Source organism: Bombina bombina, chromosome 3 (genome assembly GCF_027579735.1).
Source record: "Bombina bombina isolate aBomBom1 chromosome 3, aBomBom1.pri, whole genome shotgun sequence".
In the NCBI taxonomy this organism is placed as follows: domain Eukaryota; kingdom Metazoa; phylum Chordata; class Amphibia; order Anura; family Bombinatoridae; genus Bombina; species Bombina bombina.
In genome coordinates, this window is record NC_069501.1 from 1,239,446,830 (window position 1) to 1,239,458,621 (window position 11,792).

The following is an 11,792-nucleotide window of genomic DNA, read 5'->3' on the forward strand; positions in this document are numbered from 1 at the left end:
ATTTAGTATCAAGAGGACCAGAATCCTCTATTTCTAAAGCAATTAAGACTTCTTTAAGTAAAGAACGAATAAATTCCATTTTGAATAAATATGAAGATTTATCAGCATCAACCTCTGAGACAGAATCCTCTGAACCAGAGGAACCATTATCAGAATCAGAATGATGATGTTCATTTAAAAATTCATCTGAAAAATGAGAAGTTTTAAAAGACCTTTTACGTTTACTAGAAGGAGGAATAACAGACATAGCCTTCTTAATGGATTTAGAAACAAAATCTCTTATGTTAACAGGAACACTCTGAGTATTAGATGTTGACGGAACAGCAACAGGTAATGTAACATTACTAAAGGAAATATTATCTGCATTAACAAGTTTGTCATGACATTCATTACAAACAACAGCTGGAGGAACAGATACCACAAGTTTACAGCAGATACACTTAACTTTGGTAGATCCAGCACCAGGCAGCGTTTTTCCAGAAGTATCTTCTGACTCAGTGTCAATCTGGGACATCTTGCAATATGTAATAGAAAAAACAACATATAAAGCAAAATTGATCAAATTCTTTAAATGACAGTTTCAGGAATGGGAAAAAATGCCAGTGAACAAGCTTCTAGCAACCAGAAGCAATAAATAATGAGACTTAAATAATGTGGAGACAATAGTGACGCCCATATTTTTTAGCGCCAAAAAAGACGCCCACATTATTTGGCGCCTAAATGCTTTTGGCGCCAAAAATGACGCCACATCCGGAACACCGACACTTTTGACGCAAAAAACGTCAAAAATTACGCAACTTCCGGAGACACGTATGACACCGGAAACAGAAAAAAAATTTGCGCCAAAAAAGTCAGAGCCAAGAATGACGCAATAAAATGAAGCATTTTCAGCCCCCGCGAGCCTAACAGCCCACAGGGAAAAAAGTCAAATTTTAAGGTAAGAAAAAAATTGATTTATTCATATGCATTATCCCAAATATGAAACTGACTGTCTGAAATAAGGAACGTTGAACATCCTGAGTCAAGGCAAATAAATGTTTGAATACATATATTTAGAACTTTATATAAAAGTGCCCAACCATAGCTTAGAGTGTCACAGAAAATAAGACTTACTTACTCCAGGACACTCATCTACATGTAGTAGAAAGCCAAACCAGTACTGAAACGAGAATCAGTAGAGGTAATGGTATATATAAGAGTATATCGTCGATCTGAAAAGGGAGGTAAGAGATGAATCTCTACGACCGATAACAGAGAACCTATGAAATAGACCCCGTAGAAGGAGATCATTGAATTCAAATAGGCAATACTCTCCTCACATCCCTCTGACATTCACTGCACGCTGAGAGGAAAACCGGGCTCCAACCTGCTGCGGAGCGCATATCAACGTAGAATCTAGCACAAACTTACTTGACCACCTCCATAGGAGGCAAAGTTTGTAAAACTGATTTGTGGGTGTGGTGAGGGGTGTATTTATAGGCATTTTGAGGTTTGGGAAACTTTGCCCCTCCTGGTAGGAATGTATATCCCATACGTCACTAGCTCATGGACTCTTGCTAATTACATGAAAGAAATATCAGAGTGCACTTCAGAGCCTCTGCTCCAGCGTTAATGGTAAAGATGGGCCTAGCTGCATATTACCAAACGTGCTGCAGATTATATATATATATATATATATATAAAAATGAAAAAAACTTCAGAAATATGTAGAAATATGTATTTAGGAATACATAGAACATATTCTGCTATGTGAAGAACAATTGTATTGTGAAATACTCATATTTCATATCAGGTTAGCCCACTTTGGTTAAACGCGATTTGGTTTGTGCGCAAGTAGGGCGTTAAACTTGTAATCTGATCTCAACCCGACGTGAGCAAAAAGCTGAAGTTAACACACGAGCAGGAAAGATAAATAGCGCTCCATTCGTAATCTAGCCCTTAAGAATGTTCTTGCACGCAGCATTTTCTCAGACCAAAGCAATACATTGTTCTCCTTTTTTGTGCTTTAATATTGGTTTGTAACCCCCAGAGATGATTAATATGATGTCAGAGTTATATTAAAACCGTTATCAGGTTTACCATACTCTCTTGTCCTATGAGGGAATGTGAAGATATTTTTTTGTGTGTGTCCTCAGACTCGTCATTTTATCTCTTTCACAATAGGTGCATTTCAATGCGTGAGCTGAAGCCATCAGTAAGAGATCAATATGAGTTTAATAAATATAAACCTTAAGTTGATTTTATATACTAGAATCTAATTGGCTGGTATGATAGTGCACACCTGCACCATTTAATGCCACCTTATCTATTTCTGTAGTATTTGCAATGACTGCTATTAATTTACATATAATAACAAGAACAGAATATGAGTGGGAAGGTTGCCTTGTCTTTATTATCACTTTATTTAGCTCTAGTATATACCGGAGTATCACCACACGTCTGAATACTATCGCCTTTATTTTTTTTTTACCTGAATTGCAGAGTCCGTTTTACAAAACACAAAATCCAGCAGTGAATATAAGGAAGCACAACGCTTGCTCAAAGAACTGAGACAAAAATACAAAGTCTTCCATGAAGAAACAGCACAAAGAGCCTCCAAACTGGAAGTCAGTCTGCTAGAGACAGCACGAGAGCTCAGAGGAGCTGAAAGACGCCTTGCGAATCTTCAAAACACTGTGAAAATGACCGAGAATCCCAGCGACATCCCATAATATGGCTCAAACCTAATATAATATTTATGATTTGATCAACAGTACATGTGTGCATCACTCCCGTTGAACCTCAGAATCATGTAAATGACTGCATTTTGCCCAGTAGCATTTATTTGAATAATTTTTATAGTTTGTTACATCAACTGAGACTAAAATCAAATGGTGTCAGTTGTCATGAAAGTTGTAAAGTAAATCAATTATAAGTTACATTTATTATTTCTGGGTTTTTAATCAGTTGAACCTTGTTTTAGCAGAACCGCCATGGTTTATGTTCTGTGGATATAAGTGAGAACAGCGAGATCTCTAGTAAGGATTTATACTGGTATATAAAAGGTACTTGTTAAATATAAGAGCACATGAAAACAGGATAAAATGTAGACCGATGGGTTAAGTTATTATGTATGAACATACGGCTAGATTTAGAGTTTTGTCGGTAAGGACCCGCGTAGCTAACGCCGGCTTTTTTCTGGCCGCACCATAAAAATAACTCTGGTATTGAGAGTCCACAGAATCACTGTGTTAGGCTCCAAAAAAGGAGCGTAGAGCATTTTTAACGCCACTCCAACTCTCGATACCAGAGTTGCTTACGGACGCGGCCAGCCTCAAAAACGTGCTCGTGCACGATTCCCCCATAGGAAACAATGGGGCCGTTTGAGCTGAAAAAAACCCTAACACCTGCAAAAAAAACGCATTCAGCTCCTAACGCAGCCCCATTGTTTGCTATGCGTAAACACCTCCTAAGTCTGCACCTAACACCCTAACATGTACCCCGAGTCTAAACACCCCTAACCTTACACTTATTAACCCCTAATCTGCCGCCCCCGCTATCGCTGACCCCTGCATATTATTTTTAACCCCTAATCTGCCGCTCCGTAAACCACCGCTACTTACATTATCCTTATGTACCCCTAATCTGCTGCCCCTAACACCGCCGACCCCTATATTATATTTATTAACCCCTAATCTGCCTCCCACAACGTCGCCTCCACCTGCCTACACTTATTAACCCCTAATCTGCCGAGCGGACTGCACCGCTACTATAATAAAGTTATTAACCCCTAATCCGCCTCACTAACCCTATAATAAATAGTATTAACCCCTAATCTGCCCTCCCTAACATCGCTGACACCTAACTTCAAACATTAACCCCTAATCTGCCGACCGGAGCTCACCGCTATTCTAATAAATGTATTAACCCCTAAAGCTAAGTCTAACCCTAACACTAACACCCCCCTAAATTAAATATAATTTTAATCTAACGAAATAAATTAACTCTTATTAAATAAATTATTCCTATTTAAAGCTAAATACTTACCTGTAAAATAAACCCTAATATAGCTACAATATAAATTATAATTACATTGTAGCTATTTTAGGATTAATATTTATTTTACAGGCAACTTTGTAATTATTTTAACCAGGTACAATAGCTATTAAATAGTTAAGAACTATTTAATAGTTACCTAGTTAAAATAATTACAAAATTACCTGTAAAATAAATCCTAACCTTACAATTAAACCTAACACTACACTATCAATAAATTAATTAAATAAACTACCTATAATTATCTACAATTAAACCTAACACTACACTATCAATAAATTAATTAAATGCAATACCTACAAATAAATACAATTAAATAAACTAACTAAAGTACCAAAAATAAAAAAGAACTAAGTTACAAAAAATAAAAAAATATTTACAAACATTAGAAAAATATTACAACAATTTTAAACTAATTACACCTACTCTAAGCCCCCTAATAAAATAACAAAGCCCCCAAAATAAAAAAATGCCCTACCCTATTCTAAATTAATAAAGTTCAGAGCTCTTTTACCTTACCAGCCCTGAAAGAATTCAGCTCTTTTGCCTGTAAATAAAACACATACAATACCCCCCCAACATTACAACCCACCACCCACATACCCCTAATCTAACCCAAACCCCCCTTAAATAAACCTAAGCCCCTGAAGATCTCCCTACCTTGTCTTCACCACACCGGGTCCCGATCTGTCCAGAAGAGGGTCCGAAGTCTTGATCCAAGCCCAAGCGAGGGGCTGAAGAGTGACGTCCATCCTCGGGCTGAAGTCTGGATCCAAGCGGCGGCTGAAGAAATCCATCATCGGGCTGAAGTCGGAAGTCCATCATCGGGATGAAGGCTTCTATCAAGCCGCATCTTCAATCTTCTTTCTTCCGGAGCGGAACCATCTTCTTCCCAGCCGACGCGGAACATCCTCTTCAACCGATGCCTACTCGCCGAATGACGGCTCCTTTAAATGACGTCATCCAAGATGGCGTCCCTCGAATTCCGATTGGCTGATAGGATTCTATCAGCCAATCAGATTGAGCTCGCATTCTATTGGCTGTTCCGATGAGCCAATAGAATGCAAGTTCAATCCGATTGGCTGATCCAATCAGCCAATCAGATTGAGCTTGCATTCTATTGGCTCATCGGAACAGCCAATAGAATGCGAGCTCAATCTGATTGGCTGATTGGATCAGCCAATCGGATTGAACATGATTCTGATTGGCTGATTCCATCAGCCAATCAGAATATTCCTACCTTAATTCCGATTGGCTGATAGAATCCTATCAGCCAATCGGAATTCGAGGGACGCCATCTTGGATGACGTCATTTAAAGGAACCGTCATTCGTCGTTCAGTCGTCGGCCAGGATGGATGTTCCGCGTCGGAGGTCTTCAGGATGCTGCCGCTCCACTCCAGATGGATGTCGATAGAAGATGCCGCCTGGATGAAGACTTCAATCGGATGGAAGACCTCTTCTGCCCCGCTTGGATGAAGACTTCAATCGGATGGAAGACCTCTTCTGCCCCGCTTGGATGAAGACTTCTACCGGATCATGGACATCTTCAGCCCCCCGCTTGGGCTTGGATCAGGACATCGGAGGAGCTCTTCTGGACCGATCGGTGAACCTGGTATGGTGAAGACAAGGTAGGAAGATCTTCAGGGGCTTAGTGTTAGGTTTATTTAAGGGGGGTTTGGGTTAGATTAGGGGTATGTGGGTGGTGGGTTGTAATGTTGGGGGGGGTATTGTATGTTTTTTTTTTACAGGAAAAAGAGCTGAACTTCTTGGGGCATGCCCCGCAAAGGGCCCTTTTCAGGGCTGGTAAGGTAAAAGAGCTTTTAACTTTAGTAATTTAGAATAGGGTAGGGCATTTTTTATTTTGGGGGGCTTTGTTATTTTATTAGGGGGCTTAGAGTAGGTGTAATTAGTTTAAAATTGTTGTAATATTTTTCTTATGTTTGTAAATATTTTTTTATTTTTTGTACTTTAGTTAGTTTATTTCATTGTAGTAATTTGTAGATATTGTATTTAATTAATGTATTGATAGTGTAGTGTTAGGTTTAATTGTAGGTAATTGTAGGTATTTTATTTAATTAATTTAATGATAGTATAGTGTTAGGTTTAATTGTAACTTAGGTTAGGATTTATTTTACAGGTAATTTTGTAATTATTTTAACTAGGTAACTATTAAATAGTTCTTAACTATTTAATAGCTATTGTACCTGGTTAAAATAATTACAAAGTTGCCTGTAAAATAAATATTAATCCTAAAATAGCTACAATGTAAAGGGTTTATTTTACAGGTAAGTATTTAGCTTTAAATAGGAATAATTTATTTAATAAGAGTTAATTAATTTTGTTAGATTAAAATTATATTTAACTTAGGGGGGTGTTAGGGTTAGGCTTTAGGGGTTAATACATTTATTAGAATAGCAGTGAGCTCCGGTCGGCAGATTAGGGGTTAATAATTGAAGTTAGGTGTCGGCGATGTTAGGGAGGGCAGATTAGGGGTTAATACTATTTATTATAGGGTTAGTGAGGCGGATTAGGGGTTAATAACTTTATTATAGTAGCGGTGCGGTCCGCTCGGCATATTAGGGGTTAATAAGTGTAGGCAGCTGGTGGCGACGTTGTGGGGGGCAGATTAGGGGTTAATAAATATAATATAGGGGTCGGCGGTGTTAGGGGCAGCAGATTAGGGGTACATAAGTATAATGTAGGTGGCGGTCGGCAGATTAGGGGTTAAAAAAATTGAATTGAGTGGCGGCGATGTGGGGGGACCTCGGTTTAGGGGTACATAGGTAGTTTATGGGTGTTAGTGTACTTTAGAGTACAGTAGTTAGGAGCTTTATAAACCGGCGTTAGCCCAGAAAGCTCTTAACTACTGACTTTTTTCTGCGGCTGGAGTTTTGTCGTTAGATTTCTAACGCTCACTTCAGACACGACTCTAAATACCGGAGTTAGAAAAATCCCATTGAAAAGATAGGATACGCAAATGACGTAAGGGGATCTGCGGTATGGAAAAGTCGCGGCTGAAAAGTGAGCGTTAGACCCTTTTTTGAGTGACTCCAAATACCGGAGTTAGCCTAAAACCAGCGTTAGGAGCCTCTAACGCTGGTTTTCACGGCTAACGCCAAACTCCAAATCTAGGCCTTAGAGAAGGATGGGTTAAGTTTTTTTTTCACACAAACGGGAGAGAAAAAGAAACATTTCAATACGATATATTAATAAATAAAAAAATAAAAAAAGGATATGGAGCATATTATTATTACAATTAAAAAGGGACAGTAAACACCTTAACCACTTAAGGACTACAGCACTTTTCCATTTTCTGACCATTTAGGACCAAGGCTATTTTTAAAATTTTGCGGTGTTTGTGTTTAGCTGTAATTTTCCTCTTACTCATTTACTGTACCCACACATTATATACCGTTTTTCTCGCCATTAAATGGACTTTCTAAAGATACCATTATTTTCATCATATCTTATAATATACTAATATATATATATATATATATATATATATATATATATATATATATATATAATATATATATATATATATATATATAAATATATATATATATATATATATATATATATAATATGAGGAAAAAACACACTTTTTCTAACTTTGACCCCCAAAATCTGTTGCACATCTACAACCACCAAAAAACAACCATGCTAAATAGTTTCTAAATTTTGTCCTGAGTTTAGAAATACCCAATGTTTACATGTTCTTTGCAAGTTATAGGGCAAGAAATACAAGTAGCACTTTGCTATTTGCAAACCATATTTTCCCCCAAAATTAGCGATAGTTACATTGTAACACTGATTTCCATCAGGAATCCCTGAATATCCCTTGACATGTAAAAATTTTTTTTTTTTTTTAGAAGACAACCCAAAGCATTGATCTAGGCCCATTTTGGTATATTTCATGCCACCATTTCATCGCCAAATGCGATCAAATAAAAAAAAAAAAAATTGTTACATTTTTCACAATTTTAGTTTTCTCACTGAAATTATTTACAAACAGCTTGTGCAATTATGGCACAAATGGTTGCAAATGCTTCTCTGGGATCTCCTTTGTTCAGAAATAGACTTATATGGCTTTGGCGTTGCTTTTTGGTAATTAGAAGGCCGCTAAACGCCGCTGCGCACCACACGTGTATTATGCCCAGCAGTGAAGGTGTTAATTAGGGAGCTTGCAGGGTTAATTTTAGCTTTAGTGGAGAGATCAGCCTCCCACCTGACACATCCCACCCCCTGATCCCTCCCAAACAGCTCTCTTCCCTCTCCCACCCCACAATTGTCCCAGCCATCTTAAGTACTGGCAGAAAGTCTGCCAGTACTAAAAAATAATTTATTTAAGAACTTACCTGATAAATTCATTTCTTTCATATTGGCAAGAGTCCATGAGCTAGTGACGTATGGGATATACATTCCTACCAGGAGGGGCAAAGTTTCCCAAACCTCAAAATGCCTATAAATACACCCCTCACCACATCCACAATTCAGTTTAACGAATAGCCAAGAAGTGGGGTGATAAGAAAGGAGCGAAAGCATCAAAATGAGGAATTGGAATAATTGTGCTTTATACAAAAAAATCATAACCACCACAAAAAGGGTGGGCCTCATGGACTCTTGCCAATATGAAAGAAATGAATTTATCAGGTAAGTTCTTACATAAATTATGTTTTCTTTCATGTAATTGGCAAGAGTCCATGAGCTAGTGACATATGGGATAGCAGATACCCAGGATGTGGAACTTCCATGCAAGAGTCACTAGAGAGGGAGGGATAAAATAAAGACAGCCAACTCCGCTGAATAAATAATCCACAACCAAAATCAAAAAGTTTTAATCTTATAATGAAAAAAACCTGAAATTATAAGCAGAAGAATCAAACTGAAACAGCTGCCTGAAGTACTTTTCTACCAAAAACTGCTTCAGAAGAAGAAAAAACATCAAAATGGTAGAATTTAGTAAAAGTATGCAAAGAAGACCAAGTTGCTGCTTTGCAAATCTGATCAACAGAAGCTTCATTCCTAAAAGCCCAGGAAGTAGAAACTGACCTAGTAGAATGAGCCATAATCCTTTGAGGCGGGGATTTACCCGACTCCACATAAGCATGATGAATCAAAGACTTTAACCAAGACGCCAAAGAAATGGCAGAAGCCTTCTGACCTTTCCTAGAACCAGAAAAGATAACAACTAGACTGGAAGTCTTTCTAAAACCTTTAGTAGCTTCAACATAATATTTCAAAGCTCTTACTACATCCAAAGAATGTAAAGATCTCTCCAGAGAATTCTTAGGATTAGGACACAATGAAGGGACAACAATTTCTCTACTAATGTTGTTAGAATTCACAACTTTAGGTAAAAAATTAAATGAAGTCCGCAACACCGCCTTATCCTGATGAAAAATCAGAAAAGGAGATTCACAAGAAAGAGCAGATAACTCAGAAACTCTTCTAGCAGAAGAGATGGCCAAAAGGAACAAAACTTTCCAGGAAAGTAATTTAATATCCAGAGAATGCATAGGTTCAAACGGAGGAGCCTGTGAAGCCCTCAGAACCAAATTAAGACTCCAAGGAGGAGAGATTGATTTAATGACAGGCTTGATACGAACCAAAGCCTGTACAAAACAATGAATATCAGGATGATTAGCAATCTTTCTGTGAAAAAGAAATGTAAGTCTTCCAAACTTGGTAATAAATCTTTCTAGACACAGATTTAAAAGCCTGTAACATAGTATTAATCACAGAGTCAGAGAAACCTCTGACTAAGTATTAAGTGTTCAATCTCCATACCATCAAATTCAATGATTTGAGATCCTGATGGAAAAATGGCCCTTGAGATAGAAGGTTTGGCCTTAACGGAAGTGTCCAAAGTTGGCAACTAGCCATCCGAACAAGATCCGCATACCAAAACCTGTGTGGCCATGCTGCAGCCACCAGCAGTACAAACGAACGTTCCCTTAGGATTTTGGAAATCACTTTTGGAAGAAGAACTAGAGGCGGAAAGATATAAGCAGGTTGATAATTACAAGGAAGTGACAACGCGTCCACCGCTTCCGCCTGAGGATCCCTGGATCTGGACAGATACCTGGGAAGTTTTTTGTTTAGAAGATAATCCATCAGATCTATTTCTGGAAGTCCCCAGATTTGAATAATCTGAAGAAATACCTCAGGGTGAAGAGACCATTCGCCCAGATGTAACGTCTGGCAACTGAGATAATCCGCTTCCCAATTGTCTATACCTGGGATGTGAACCACAGAGATTAGACAGGAGCTGGATTCCGCCCATACCAGTATCCGAGATACTTCTTTTATAGCCTGAGGACTGTGAGTCCCACCTTGATGATTGACATACGCCACGGTTGTGACATTGTCTTTCTGAAAACAAAAACGATTCTCTCTTCAGAAGAGGACAGAACTGAAGAGCTCTGAAAATTGCACGGAGTTCCAAAATGTTGATTGGTAATCTCGCCTCCTGAGATTCCCAAACCCCCTGCGCTGTCAGAGATCCCCATACAGCTCCCCAACCTGAAAGACTCGCAACTGTTGAGATCACAGTCGAGGTTGGACGAACAAAAGAGGCCCCTTGAATTAAACGATGGTGATCCAACCACCAAGTCAGAGAAGATCGAACATTGGGATTTAAGGATATTAATTGTGATATCTTTGTATAATCCCTGCACCATTGGTTCAGCATACAAAGCTGGAGAGGTCTCATGTGAAAATAAGCAAAAGGGATCGCGTCCGATGCAGCAGTCATGAGACCTAGAATTTCCATGCACAAAACTACCGAAGGGAATGATTGAGACTGAAGGTTTCGACAAGCTAAAACCAATTTCAGACGTCTCTTTTCTGTTAGAGACAAAGTCATGGACACTGAATCTATTTGGAAACCCAAAAAGGTTACCCTTGTCTGAGGAATCAAGGAACTCTTTGGTAAATTGATCCTCCAACCATGTCTTTGAAGAAACAACACAAGTTGATTCGTATGAGATTCTGCAGAATGTGAAGACTGAGCAAGTACCAAGATATCATCTAAATAAGGAAATACCGCAATACCCTGTTCTCTGATTACAGAGAGAAGGGCACCGAGAACCTTTGAAAAGATCCTTGGAGCTGTTGCTAGGCCAAACGGAAGAGCAACAAACTGGTAATGCTTGTCTAGAAAAGAGAATCTCAGGAACTGATAGTGATCTGGATGAATTGGAATATGAAGATATGCATCCTGTAAGTCTATTGTAGACATATAATGCCCTTGCTGAACAAAAGGCAGAATAGTCCTTATAGTTACCATTTTGAATGTTGGTATCCTTACATAACGATTCAATATTTTTAGATCCAGAACTGGTCTGAAGGAATTCTCCTTCTTTGGTACAATGAACAGATTTGAGTAAAACCCCAGACCCCGTTCCAGAACTGGAACTGGCACAATTACCCCAGCCGACTCTAGGTCTGAAACACATTTCAGAAACGCCTGAGCCTTTACTGGGCTTACTGGAATGCGAGAGAGAAAAAATCTTCTCACAGGCGGTCTTACCTTGAAACCTATTCTGTACCCTTGTGAAACAAATGTTCTGAATCCAAAGACTTTGAATCGAATTGATCCAAACATCTTTGAAAAATCGTAACCTGCCCCCTACCAGCTGTGCTGGAATGAGGGCCGCACCTTCATGCGGATTTGGGAGCTGGTTTTGACTTTCTAAAAGGCTTGGATTTATTCCAGACTGGAGAAGGTTTCCAAACGGAAACTGTTCCT

At 38.6% G+C, this 11,792-nt stretch overlaps 1 protein-coding gene across 1 annotated transcript in view; it reads left to right on the plus strand.

Moving 5' to 3' along the window:
• The window catches only part of XRRA1 (X-ray radiation resistance associated 1), a 201,862-nt gene extending 198,944 nt beyond the window's left edge, over positions 1-2,918 (plus strand). Inside the window, exon 18 of the mRNA XM_053708752.1 lies at positions 2,482-2,918. Within this exon, the coding sequence (XP_053564727.1) occupies positions 2,482-2,711 (230 nt within the window). The 3' untranslated portion in view covers positions 2,712-2,918. The remainder of the gene's footprint in view (positions 1-2,481) is intronic.
• Positions 2,919-11,792: the final 8,874 nt, after the last annotated feature.